Source organism: Phalacrocorax aristotelis, chromosome 7 (assembly GCF_949628215.1).
Source record: "Phalacrocorax aristotelis chromosome 7, bGulAri2.1, whole genome shotgun sequence".
NCBI lineage: Eukaryota > Metazoa > Chordata > Aves > Suliformes > Phalacrocoracidae > Phalacrocorax > Phalacrocorax aristotelis.
This window is the reverse complement of record NC_134282.1, coordinates 22,763,792-22,778,180: the sequence shown is the minus strand read 5'-3', so window position 1 is coordinate 22,778,180 and position 14,389 is coordinate 22,763,792. Positions and strand designations below refer to the sequence as shown.

At 41.2% G+C, this 14,389-nt stretch overlaps 1 protein-coding gene and 1 long non-coding RNA gene across 2 annotated transcripts in view; one reads left to right on the top strand and one right to left on the bottom strand.

Moving 5' to 3' along the window:
* The window catches only part of SLC25A36 (solute carrier family 25 member 36), a 33,392-nt gene extending 31,439 nt beyond the window's left edge, over positions 1-1,953 (bottom strand). Inside the window, exon 1 of the mRNA XM_075099244.1 lies at positions 1,781-1,953. Within this exon, the coding sequence (XP_074955345.1) occupies positions 1,781-1,821 (41 nt within the window). The 5' untranslated portion in view covers positions 1,822-1,953. The remainder of the gene's footprint in view (positions 1-1,780) is intronic.
* A 188-nt stretch (positions 1,954-2,141) lies between these two features.
* Positions 2,142-12,391, top strand: LOC142059516 (uncharacterized). Its single transcript, XR_012661391.1, has 3 exons — positions 2,142-2,589; positions 3,869-3,958; positions 11,957-12,391. It is a non-coding gene; the product is annotated as an uncharacterized LOC142059516 (long non-coding RNA).
* Positions 12,392-14,389: the final 1,998 nt, after the last annotated feature.

Here is a 14,389-nt window from a genome sequence, read left to right as displayed (position 1 = left end):
TGCTAAATACGACCAAATATACACCATTAACTTTGCTGAACTAAGGTTACAGGAAATGTGTGGCTTGCACATGAGAAAACGTCATTCAGCCTTTTCCTCACAGTATAACCCTTGACCCAACTGGCCAGCAGCTAACTGTAGACCAAGAATTCTCTGCAAAAAAATAGGAATGAACATGCTGAGCAGAGCAATCTTCATCCAGTCTTAAGTTCCAGGTTTATAAACCTGTCTCTATCATTACACACAGTTCTTCCCTGTGCAGAGCTATCAACTTAAAGTGCTACAATAAGGCAGCATTCCTCCTACTGCTTTTCTGAATGTTTACAAGGATGTGAAATCTGAAGAAAAAAGCACACACTACCTTATGTTGGGCACCCTGCTGCATAATCCGTCTCCTCTTAGAGTGCCAAAAATCAGGGGGGTGAAAAAGCACCTACATAAGCACTAAATCAGGTGTGTAACAGTGAAAATCTGCGAAGTGTGCCAGAAACATAGAACATGCTGATGTGTAGCCAACTCGCCCAGACCTGCTCAAAGGAAACACTATAGTCTTCTCCACCTCAAACACCCCAGTCCAGAGTCAACAAGTACAAATGGAAATCCAATCTTCAAGCTCTCTAAGGATGTGAAGTATGTTCCCAGTCTGTCACTTTTCCCACTCACTACCCGCATGCACTTTTATCATTACACCAAACAGGATCTCCAGCTTTCTCTTTCAAGCTATGTGCTCTTCCCACTTTACCCCTGCAGGGACCACAGGCTGTGTAACCGCAGATATCCCAAGCATTATAAAGCTTAAAAAGATCAAGACAGACTAATATCTGCAAAGGTACAGAAGTTACCTCAAATCTAACCAAGGCTACAAGGGCCGCATCTTTACTTCTAGCTAAAATCTTCCCTCTGATTTCTTCTGTCTTCATGGGCAGAAAGCTGCACAACTGTGTCAAGCCCCACATGCAAAAGCAGTACACACCAGAGCGCTGAAATGCATTCAGGTAACAGAGCAGCCCTTCCATACTGGCACTACCATCCAGCCATCTGCAGAGTGCTGAGGGGACAGGCATACTTGGGCAGCCTCTGCAGCGCGGGGGGACCCCAGGCACAGGCGGCTCGGCGCGTTTCTCCACAGAAACGCCAGACAAGGGACAAACTCCTGGAGTGGCGACCAGAGGCTGTTTTAAGCGAATCACTCACCCCCGCACGGGCCCTCAACCCACCCGCAGTCGGGGCCGGGCCTGCTAGGCACCGCAGGCCCGCCCAGGCTCCCAGCGAGGCCCCGGCAGCCGGGGCTCCCCGCGACAGGCCCGGGAGGGCCTCGGGGCCCGGGCGGGAGCGGCGCACCGGGGGCGCTCAGGGCGACCCAAAGGACCCCCTCGGGCACAGCACGGGGTCGACAGCCCCTCACAGCGCTCCGGCAGCCCTCCCACCCCGGCGGGGTCCCCACCCCAGGCCGCAGCCGAGCTCCCGGCCCCTCCCAGGCCGGGCCGCGACGTGACGGGAGGACTCTGCGGCGGGACAGGACCCCCGCGGGCTGGGGCGGGGGGACAGGGAAACGCCGCAAGAGCTGTTTCCGGGGTTAAGGCGGCAAGGCCGGGGGAGGAGGGGGGGGCGCTACAGGGCGGCACCCACCGCACATCCCACCCCGCGGGGAAGAAATGAGGGGCGAGCGGGCGGCCTCGCCTGGCAGCCCGCGCGGAAAGGCCGGGATAAGTACCAGGGCTAGAGGTAGAACCGGGCTTAAGGCCATGCCGCTCCCCCACCGAGCGGCGGCCTCACCTACCCGCCAGCAAAGAGATGCACCAGGGTGTCTCTCTGGCTCATCCTCGTCGCCTACACCCGGCGGGAAGGCGGGCGGGGAGGACGCACTGCCGGGCGCTTCCGCCCCGCGCTGGGCCGCGACGCTCAGCATAAATGCGCACCGCGGCCGCGCGCCTTCCTGCGGCGGAGGGGCGGGGTGGGGGGCGGGGCCGGCAGCCTCGCTCCAGCTCCCCCTCGGAGCCGCTGCGGCAACCGCCGGGCGCGAGGGCCTTTCTCATGAATATGCGACAAGTGCCCGCCCCGAAGTAAACAGAGGCCGCTATTGGCTGATGGAGTGTGACGTCACCAGCCGTCCCCGTCCCATAAGCGGGCCGAGGCGGCTGTTACCTGTATCCCTGGGGCAGCAGCTGCCTTCGCCGCCTTGCTGGGCTCAGCCCGCCCCGCCGGCGTGTGAGGGGTTTCTCTGGGATCCCCGCTGTAAACGTTTCCCTCAGGGGCCTTTTTTCCTTCCTTCTTTCCTTCCTTCCTGTGGGCTTTCAGCGCAGTGCTCTGGGGGCTGTGGCCCACCACGGTGATGGGCCGCTCTCCTGAGGTGTGTGCTGGCCTTCAGGGAAGGTCATGCACAGCAGCCACAGAAACTATAGGGAAGAGGAATGTGGAAAACTACCCCTGTACCCTCAGCGTCCAAAAGCAGTGATATTAGCAAGGCATGTAGTGGTCTTAGTCTTTTTTCCTCTTGCTTTTGCATTATTGGTCATATCCTTAGCTTCTGAAGCAACACATCTCCCCAAAGAGGCATACAAGCACTGGTTCCTTGGGAGTGCTTCTGAAGTGAGTACCATGGCTCATTGGATGACTTTTGTTTTTCTTCAAAAATATATGGCTAAGAGAAAACAAACAATGCTACACAGGAAAATTCTTGTCCTGGTCAGCACTTTAATCCAAGTACCTGAAAGCAAATAAATGACTAGCTAAAATCTTTATGAATGTCCACATAATGAATATTTTCAATAAATGAAGAGCTAATTCATAATAGTGCAAGGGTTTTTAATCTTTTTTAATAAAACAAGCATGTGTTTTGAAACAGTAGTTTCTTAAAAAACTTCTGTGTCGGTGAGCTGATGTGGAAGACACAAATCAGCTAGACATTTAATGTGGAGTTTTGAAAGAGTGGTGGAAGCTGAGGAGGTAGGTGGTTGGGTGCAAGAAAGGTTGAAAAAACATGTGAGATGTGGAGATGCTGGGGGAAAAAGTAGTTACAGTGAACTGTGACAAGTGAAAGTAGGACAATTATTTTTGCATTGCTACTCCATGCAGTATGTATTTGAAGCTAGTGAAAAATCAGTTGAGAATTGCTCCAAAATAGAAAGATGGGCAAGACTTTCAGAAAGGTGTAGTGTATATATATGAGAGAAGTTATCATCCAAGAAACAAGAAAGGATCATATGCAGCTTGGCACAAGATGTCATACAGGAAAGAGTAAATACATTCAAGTTAATTAGAGCAGTTAAATTAATTTGAAACTATTGGAAAATTCTACCAGTGGTTTTATCAAATGCTGCATGAAAGATAGTCATATGCCAAATACTTCATTAGGAGTCATGAGTCCAAATTTTTTCCAATTCTCTCAGTAGCTTAAGAGGGAAAAGAAGATGGGTTTTCTGCAGGCCATGTGACATGTAATGCCTTTCAGTATACCACGTGTCCTGGTAAACTCAGAATAAGATTAAATAACAGCCAAAGACACTGCTTCATTCTGTCTCTGTATAGGTGAACCCCTGGTCTAGGAGCTATTATCTTTGTCTGGCACTTATGGCCTGCATTGTGACAAATGAAAAACTGTAATTTGATCATTTTTATATGCTTATGGTATAGTAAGAACAAGCAGAGCTATTGAAACTTTTTATTTACATGATTAGATCTTTTGTAATTTTTTTTAAAAGTGCCTTTTTAAAGAAACTTTTGATTTTCCATTGACATATTTTAAAGGCCCAGACTGAAATATTTTCAATTTTTATTAGAAGTCTGAAGCCCTCTGATTCAAAATTATTTTGCAGCACTCTTGAGAGCTGTCTTTAACACAACTTTTTATTCTTATTCTCCTTGCTAGGCTGGACTTTCTGGCTAGATTCCATATCCCATAATGTTTTATGCCTATGGATTCTTACAATGCATTTCCCCTTTCATCCATCATGGAGAGGTAAGTGGAGAGGAACTGTCACAAAGGCGTGTAATAGGACTCAACAAAGTTGCTACAAGGAGAAAAATATGTGACAAAAAATTAAGCTATTGTTTCTATGTTTTCTAGCTCTGAATTCTTCTTGGGATACCACCCACATAGCATGTGCTCCACTTTTCCTCTTGTAGTCTTTGAACAGAAAACACCCTTTCTTAAATTTCATCAATGGCTGGCTGTGTAAAATAGAGCAATAGAAAAACTTCCCTACCTTTCCTGATACAGCTGTTTTTTCCTGCTTTTTTTATGGCAGTTTAAGGTGGGATAATATATTTTTCCCATGCAGCAGAATTTCTGCTGTTATTTTTCAATCAGGTTTCTAAAAATTGCATTTGTCTTTATTCTGACCTACTGTGTAAGATTCTTGCTCTTATTAGGGTTATAATGACCTCTATTTTTCTAATATTTATATGATCACATTACACAAGTTTAGAATATACAGGAATTGAGATCATAACTCTGCATTTGAAACACAGATTTAGTGCAGTCATGGCTTTGTTTGCCCTTTAGTGTTCTTTAAACAAGCACTTGCTATCTTTTGACAGTGCCAAGGTTAACTCTCATCAAACAATAGAAAACAATTCCCCTGTGAAATAATATTTGTACTAAACAGGCTATTTTAAAATATTTAACATTCTTAGGTGCTCTGTTTATTGAAGTGATAGATTATTCCCTTTCCTGATTAAGCTCACAAAAATATATTTTCTCCCTTCAAGACACATAAAAATAAGGTGCATGCAGTTGGGATTTTTGATTCTGAGCCATTTTAATCCACTTCTTTCTCCTATGAAATTCTCCTGCTGTGGGATAAAATTATTTATTGATGTCATGCTGTAATGGATGTACGGATTACATCCTCATGTGGAGAGAAGGAAATTTGTATCCCTGGGGATACAAAAATAGGTAGAATCCTTCAGTGTCTGACAAATTCCTCAGGCCAGCATGAATTAAAAAAAATAACAAACCTGAAAACAAAACCCCTTTCATGTTGATGAATGGAGAGCTGAGGTTGGGGAACAGAAGACGGTGACACAGAGCTCACTGAATGCCCTGGCTCAGGGAATCTCGTGTGAAAAAAGCATGCTGTGTATGGCCTGTGGTGCTCCTGTGAACTGGAGGCAGAGGCCAGCCACACTTTCGCCTAGTGAAGCACAACATATGTTATCAACTTGCCAGCCCTGAGCTGCTGAGTAGTGAGATGGAAGTAAACGAACTTCCCTTGACCAAGGCAATCTACAGAAGTTGCTCAAAACACAGCAAGAGGCACTGTTGTGGTATGCTGCATTTCTTCTTCCTAGGAACTACTGTTCCCTAATCTCTTTTATGCCTTCTTCACATGACCATCCCATCCACTGTGCTCTGTTTCTCTCCAATCATCATGAAAAGCTACAGGAGATGTCTTAAGGTATTCAATTTAAGTGCATGTATTCAGGAATGATAATATGTATAGAATTAAAAATTATGAATACTCAGAATTCAAGACTATGAAGTTTTTATTAAATTCCTTTAGTCTTGCTAACAGTTCAAGAGCATATAGAAGAATGAATGAGACTGTTTACAAAATTGTGGCCACTAACTTAATGCTGTATTTTTTATTTCTAGGAACTCAACCCGTATGATTTGAGAAATTGTCAGAGCACTTCTCATTTGGTAGAATACCGAGTATTTTCTTTAAATTTCATTAACTAATATGTAGTGTAATCGCACTCAGTGTGGGCTGTACTAAGAATATATGAGGTTCTCCTTTATTTCTTTCAAAAGGAATAAGATTGAGTGTATCATGCACTGCACAGGGAGTGAGGTGGGAGTGGGGAGGAAACATGCCCGCTGGAAGGCACATTTTTCCAGGGCTCGCCCCCCTAGCTACTCTGTTGCAGGGCCAGAGTTAGCACAGAGTTACAATGTGTCTATGCCTGAGGAGCTATCACAGATACATGCTTTGGCATTTCCAAGGGATTGAGTGTCGGGAAGATATCCCATTAGGGAAACCTCGCATTTGAACTTTTGTAACGTTCCCCTCTTGTGCATGTCGTTACACGAGGCTATGCCTGAATTTCCACTGCTTTCCGCGGTAATATCATTAGGAATGTTATTTCTGACATATTTGTTCTTCATCTGAGTGCAACAGATTTTAATTTTAATCGTGCATAGCATTTCTGGGCCCAGAGTTATTCTCCTGCCTTTCACTATAACATACATAAAACAGAACAGGCACGTCCAAAAGGTATTCCCCAGCACCTTACTGAGTTACTTGCCTCCTCTAGCTGCCCTTTAAAGCAGCTAGGCAAAGCAAAATGCCTGTATCTTGTTGGATGAAAGTATGTATCACCGAGAACTAAGATGGGCTTGAAGGTTTATATACATTCAAGTCTGTTTTCACTACCTAGGTGAAAATAACAGAGAACTTGTTTTCTTGCACAGACATTGTGCAAGTTAGGAATGGATTTTTCTATCCAGTGAGTTTCCAGTGGTCCCTTGAGCTGATGGGGTCCTTTTTATGCTTATCACCTGCTTATCAGCTGCATGTTTAACAGCTACCTTCCTGCTTTTGTGTGAAGTCATTTAAAGTGAATAGTAGTCAGCTGTAAGGTAAAGAATTGCAAAGCATGAGGTAAAGATTACAAGCTAGATTAATTATAAGAAGAAGATGAAAGACAAGAATTGTGTTCATGAGTTTTCCATGGAGGTCTGTTTGAGCACGGTTTCACCAACTTCTACAAAGGATTTGTTAGCTTTGTATCAGAACTTAAAAATTGAGTCGTTCCTTTGTGGAGGAAGGATCCACCCTAAGTTAAGTGTAAACTTGGAGCCTTAGAGCGCAAAAGTCCTAGACCAAAGAGGAGAGGGAGGTGCAGGAGACGGTTCAGCAACAAGTAAGGTGGCAGAGACTGTATATGGTTCTGTGTGGTAAAATGCTATATAGTAGAAGTTACTTGAGAGCCAAATGAGGAAACGGGTAGGAGGAACAAAAATGGCAGCTCAGAGGAGGCCTTATTGCAAGTACACTAAGTGAGATAAAGCCCTAGGACTTGGCAGCAACAAAGAGTAAGTGGTGTGTTACTCCAAGGGGGAAAACAGTGAGCTGCTCTCACAAGGAAGTCAGAAAGGAGACTTTAAACTACAACTTTTGTGCTTTGGAAAAGGAATAGTGGGTGACTAAATCTTCATGTTTTCATATTCTTTTCTGTGTTCTATGAAGCTCATTTTAAAAAGTAATTTGATTCAACACTTGTGAGAGGATGAAGTACAGCTTGTTAGACAGAATTAATTTCCCTGTAAGTCTGACTGAGAAATGAGGCTTGACTTGGTGTTTTTTAATGACACTGAGAAATTGAACTGCTTCATTACTGCTAATGAAGCACTGACAGAAGGGTTAAATTTAGATGTAAACTAAACCTCTGGGAAGAAACTGGATGGGTTTCTTTAGTATGGGGTATATGAGATCAAGACAGGGATTTTTGTTGGTGGTTTTGTGGTTTTTTTGCCTTTTTTTTTTCTATTTGAAATACCATTTTCCTGATGTTTGATCTCATTTGTTTCCATAAACTGCTCAAAACGCAGGGAGATGATGGTTGTGCTTTCACATACAATGTTCCTTTTCTCTCTGTTAATATGGTCAGAGACCCTTTCAATGAAAAGAACTTTAGACATACAACAAACAAAATCTTAAGATCATCCAATAAACAACTTGTTTTTTGACTTGCGCGACTCAAACTTGAGTGATAAATACCATCAGCATAAATGACAGGGCTAGGTTTTTGTCACCATGAATTGTGCATATTTTAAATTGCGGGTCTGGAACTGTAGCAAGACATTACAAGGAATGTTTTTAGCTCATAAAGTGTGCTGATTCTGAAAGTGAATAAAATGAGTGTGTTTGTACCACTCTTTTGAAATGGTAGAGGTGAATTGGTGTCGTGGTGTAAAGTACAATATTTGGAGGACCTCTACTCCCTCCTAGCAAAAGCTGGCCTCTTAACTCTGAGAAATTTTTAAAATGCTGTGATTTTTATTAATACTCTTTTATCAATCTGTGAATAAATATATTTTTAACTCCAATTGACAAATAATGCAGAAGAATGAGAAAAGTCAGATGTTTAACCGAAACCAAATCCATCACTGATGGATTTAGAAATAACATTTTGACGTAGAAACCAGCAGGGAGACTGTGGTAAACGATTTCCTCTATACTCTGTGTAGGTCGTCTTTTTCCTGAGAATGGAGCAGCCACCGTTCCTTGAGGACACGTACATTTGTATGCCCATTGCTCATGGCTTGTTTATCTGAAGTTTGTAGCTTACAGAATATTTTTGGAAATATCCAGAAGATAAAGCAGAAGAGGACAGGGAAAAAGGGCATTAAGTAGGGAAAGAAGAAAAGAGGAGCAGCTGATCTTCTTTAAAAAAGGGGTAGGGGTATCCATAGCATGACAGTGAGGACTGGGAGTGTGGTGTATGTATGACTGAGAAAGAACAGAAGGCAGGATAGGTCTCATTATGGAAAGTGTAAGCCCTATGTATTGAAAATTGGATTTTAGAATTGGGAACATCCATATACCAGAGATACAAGGAAGTAGCTAATTCTATTATACTTGGCCCTTGTAAGAGCTGTGGAGAATACTTTGCACGATTTAAGCTGTCAGTTTTCAAGACAGGTGTTTTTAAACTGAATCAGGTCTACAGAAGAGCCACTCAGGTTATCTGGAAAATGGATGGCTTATCATATCAGAGAACACTTAAAAGATTTGGTTTGTTTAGCCTGGGTAAATAAAGGCTAAGACAAGATATGATTGCTGCCTGTAAATATATCAAGGGAATAAACTACAGGGACCAGAAAAGTAAAATACTACATAAGCTAAAGGTCAATATTAGCAGAGTTACCAGAGGTCATGAAGAAATTCAGGTTGAGAAAAAGGAGTGAGAGACTGTGATGTGGTTTTCTACAGTACCTGAAGTCTAGAATGGAAGGTTTCAAGTACTGTATGCACCCTATGCTCAGACGAGCCTCAAATTGTGAGAAAATGGGTACATCACCCTGTCAAGGTGTCCCTCTTTTGAAAGATGTTAATCCATCATGCAATTCTGTTTCAGGCCATCTCTAAAGCATTGGCTTCTGTCCTTAGCTTGCTTTGAGACCAGTATGTAAACAGTGTCTCACGGATTGGAAATCTGATGTGAAAATTTTCAAAGATTTGAGAAATTTACTCACTCCTAAATAGAATGAAGCAGAAAGTCTGCAGTTTTTCATCAAAATCCAGAAGGAATAGCAACTCATTTAGAAAAGGTGAATGTGTGACTTCATAAGTTTTGCACAGCTGGGATAAGCAAAACCAGGGAGCTTAGTAGTAGTGTGGTTAGTGATTGCACCTCACTGTTGTGTTTATCAGAAAAGGCTGGGTGTAAGTGGAAAGGACGGATCACAGCAGTGCGTGTTGCTCTCTGTGGTGTGTTGGCCTTCAGGGTACAATGTAAGCAGCCTGATTTGGACAACTGAGCAAATCCAACAATCTTAGATGTGCATGAAGATTATAGAAGTGTTTTCAGGCCACTAGCGGTTGCCTAGGGAGTCAGCCACCTTGCTGCTTTCACTTGATAAATGTGGCTTAATAATTAATTTCCGCCTGGAGGAGATGTTACTTCTCTAGTTTGTCTAAGCCTGGACAAGGAATTTGCTGACTCGGGTGTACATTAGGGAGCTAAGCTTCATTATTGCTAATGAACCAATCAAGGATGTTTTGCAAGGAGGCTTTGCTTTTTTCAAGGGGTAATGCATCTGAAGTTTTGGTACGTAGCCATACAGTATAGTTTTTATTTCCTGGATTGGACCCTGGATATTATGCATATGACACAAAGCTCATTTAGAGCCTCAGTTTTGAAGTGTAGCAACCATAACCTAAAAGAAAACCAGCAGATCAGCTGTTGCTACAAATGGAGAATGTTGAGCATTGTTAATATGTTGTTTATCCTAGCGAGGCAAATATTGTTTCACATTTTATTTTCAATGTATGTAGTCCTCTTTATTTTCTGTAGGCTATGGAATTGTCTTGTCATGTTCCAGAGTCTTCTGACAGTCTCTTCATTTACTTCCAGAAATAGGGGCAGGACAAATTTTGTTGTTTGGGGTTTTTTGTTTGTTTGTTTTGTTTTTAAAGGGTGATAGGTCATCAGATTGTAGTTGATTTTCTGCCCCTGAACAACCTGTGGAAGTGATTCCTTTGCCTAGAAAAGGCACTTACAAGAAATGGAGAGAAACTACTTACAGTAAATAATGCCAGTTTAAAAGATGTTTACAGGTTGATCTATTTTATTCAAGACTTTATGGAATACTGATTTACCTGACCTTTGAGAACATCTTAACAAGATTAAGATGAGCAATTAATGGTAACTCTGGGACAAGGCTTCAGGTCAAACAGATGAAATCCTCACTTGTTCTGGAGTTTATATAGCAAACGCAGGTTCATGTAAGTTCTGGGGATACATCACAGCCCCAGATATAAAGCCCGAATAACTCTTACTTTCTCAGAGCTTTTATTTACTCTCTTGTGGAGCACAAACTCACTTTTTTCTCAAACCTGTTCTCTAATCAAACACAACCCAATCAAATGAGTTATGTTCCCCTAGTTCTTTGAAAATACTCTGGAAAATCTTCTGCACATTTTTTGTAAGTTTAGACCCATGAACCTCAAGTAATTGCATTCATATCATGCTGTAAGTCCCTTAGTCTTGGTGAAATTGCAGCTTGGATGAATTTGGTCTTATCAGTCTTGTGGAAACAGCAGTGGGTTTTGTGACATGATACCAGTGAGATCTGATGGAGATGGTTTTGACAGGTTCATCTTTCAAGTCTTGACTGGATTTGGAGTTAGGTGGTTAGTAACTGTGGAAGGGAAGAACTATATTTAATTTGTGTCTATGACATAAAGTGATGAGGAAATTTCATTTATTATCTTTATTTCATGATAAAACATATGTCTAACAGGATGTATTTCTCCCCAAAAATGAAACAGAAATTCTGTATAACCCAGCATGATTGATGACTTACATTTCAAAACCCTTATTTTTAATCATATTATAAACTTTTCTGTCTCTCTTTTTAAAAATAATCTTTTTAATTACCATCTCTCAAAAGACAAGAATTTCTGGCTAAGAATATACTCTTTATTCATTCCCACAATGTTCTTCCAGTTATATTTGAATCTATCTTAATTTTAGTTTGCCATGTGAGCAAAGCAGCAGTCTATTATGTATTCACAAAGCCAAGTCTGAGTGTGATTATGTAATACACATTTCAAGTATTTCCAAACAGAATTCATGTTCCTAAATCCAGCTGTGTAATACAATACTGACTTTGTTTCCTGTTGTCATTCAAGTTCTGATGATATATCACTAGAATTTTTATTCCTTTTTCTGTTACTGTTCTTTATCCAGACTAGAGCGCAAGATTGAAGTTCTGAGATATTGGGCCACATTTTTACATGAAGTGGAGTCTGATGGGATGTTTGCTGTGCAACTTGAGGCTTATGTTCGTCTTCTGTTAGAGTAGATGTTTTGAATGATTTTTTTTAATGAGTTACTAACAGTTACTATAAATCGCACTCCAGTTACTAACCACCACCTGTCATTGCAAAGAAAGGAAGGGACAGCCCCACTGTAATAATGTGATAGACCTAAGGGAGAGGGTGAGATGAGCTTCTGTATTGCAACTTTATTTTCTTTAGAGGTGGGGAAGAATGTCAAAGAAAAAAGGCTGAAGTATGGAGAACCCAGTATGAGTTTGAGTTTTCAGCAGTAGGTCCTAGAAGAGATGGCATGGATCTAAATGTAGGGCATACCCGCCACCTACCCATGGGTCCAAAAGCCTTATTTAAGCTTAGGCCTGTGCCTTCAATCCTGGCCTGAGCTATATCACAGCTGCTGTACCTGTTCCCAGTCCTGTTCATGAGTTATTGTTTGTGTTTTCCAGTTTGACCTTGGATCTGAATTGTTACCTTGCTTTTGCCTGATGATCACTGGACTGTTGACAGGACCTGTTGTCATCACCCAGCTTGGGTGCTCTGGGACTGTGCCCTGAGGGTAAGCTCACTGCCCAGCCAGTGTCATGATTGTTCTCAGCCCCCCGTTAGCCTTCCCTTAGGGAGCAGCCCAGTTCTTACTGCTCCATCCTACTGTCCTTCACAGGCTTTTACTGATTTTTATGGTGTCAATAATAAGAATAATCAAATTACCAAAGTAATCATTCTGGATGTTAGAATCATCCTCAGAAATTGATATGGTCCATTCTGATACGTAAAGGAGGATGGAGGGGGGAAGCATACAGCTTTGTTCAAGTAACTGTCAAATTTATGTATATATGTAGACCCTGCATCTCTTGGATGGTGATGGAGTTATTAACAGTGGATTCTCATTTTAACTTTGTTCTAAGAGAAACGTTAATAAAATGAGAGTTTGTATTTTAGCAATGTGTAAAGATCTCTCTTGAATGGCTTTATCTTCTAGTGTTCTTTTTTAAAGAACAAGCACTGAACAACAGTTCAATATATACCTGATACTCAGGTAGTTGACTTCTTCTTACAAAACAGAATTCATAATGTTTAGAGGAAAAGTTACTGTCTACTCTGCAACAACTATTTCCAGAACAGTAAGCTAATGGTGAGTTGGATCTAAGATTATGATATCTGCAGCTGCTTCCTTAAGGTAAACATACACTTAATTTAAGAATGTATTATTCTCACACCTTGGCAAGTAACAAGGACTTATCACAGTAAGAACACTAATTGCCTGTCATTTAAAAAAAAGACGAAAACAACCCTCGAGGCTATAATCCAACCCTCGTACAATTATTAGGCTGAGACCCTATAAAAGAGCTATTGATGTAACCCTCGAAAACAGTATGTCCAAACCACCTTTGAAATATTTGTGTGAAAAGCAGTTCAAAAGATACTGGTAAGTATTACAAGAAAAAAAAACCAAACATGTGGCATTTACAGGAAACAGTCATTCCATATTATGCAAAAGAGTTACCAAAACCAATTGCAGTCATATATTTAAATTGTTTGGGGGGTGGAGGGTGGGAATCCTGAGATCTGAACATATGTTAAATGTTAGAAGTGATACTTTCAATTTCACCTAACTTATATTTAGGGTGAACAGATGGGATTTTTGTTTCCTAATTCTATGAGTTGCGTTTAAGAATTTCATACTACAGCGAGTCCAAAACACTTTTTTTTTTCTTCCCTGTGACTTAGTCTCATATTAGAAGGGACTGGAGATCTGAGGATATGCTGATACTATTCCTTAAAGAATTTCACAGAACAGCAAATAAATTATACTATGCATGTGCAACTTTCTTCTATAAACATAATGAAAAACTATAGAAAATAAATCACAAAGTGCTGGATTTCTAGTGAATGAATATGATAGACTTGACTTTTCCTGTCTCTCTTAAAAGACAGCATATAGAGGAACTAACAAAGGGTTGTTGATACATCATGGCAAATATTAACATATACTCACTTGAAAACTCTTCTGCACTTTTCGGATTCTTCTGCTTGTGGTTATTAATGAGTTTGTCCAAAAGGAGGAACTGTGTTTTCAAAATCAGATGACAAATATATCCTGAAACCTTTAAATATGAAGAATTTTCCAGCACTGCCAGCTGCTGATGTCATTTCAGAAACACACTTAGTTTTGCTTGTAATATCAGAATGGGTTGCTGTGGAAGTTAATTTTCAATCTCAGCCTAGTTCTGAAAAGAAATAGATAGAGTAATAACTTAGAAATATAGATCAAATTTTTTCCTCATTTTTGTCACTGCTTAGAAGAAACAAAATTATTGCTTAAGCAGTATGTCGCTTATATATGTTTAAACAACACTGGTATATAATGCTGCAAAGCAGCATGTACCATGATGTCAACAATATGCAATTAGGCAGCAGTCTGTAAAATAAAAAAAAAAGAGCTTACGTTTCACTAGGTCAGATAACCATATCCACTATTTTGACTACAGTTTCCAAGAACTTCAATAGTTGGAATTTGGGCTGCAATGTCAATAGAGGCTTGACTTAACTGACTTTAATGATCTTTGGCCAGACACTAAACACCACAGATATTGGCTATATCAAGTGACTTTGCACACTGAATGGGAGGAGATGCATGTGCATGTGAAGGAAATACCTCAGCTTGAATAAAACTGAGCAATCCTCAAACAATGTGACACTTCCAGTTCCTCAGACTCTACGTGGTACCTAATTCACACTGAATGTAATCAGTTACAGTTCAGTGTTGGCTAATCTTCAACCGAAATCAATAAATCAGCCCGGACAGGGAGAGATTAGGCAACTCAGAAACATGTACTGTGATGTTTGCTTTCATAGTCTTTGAGAGGTCAGATAATGGA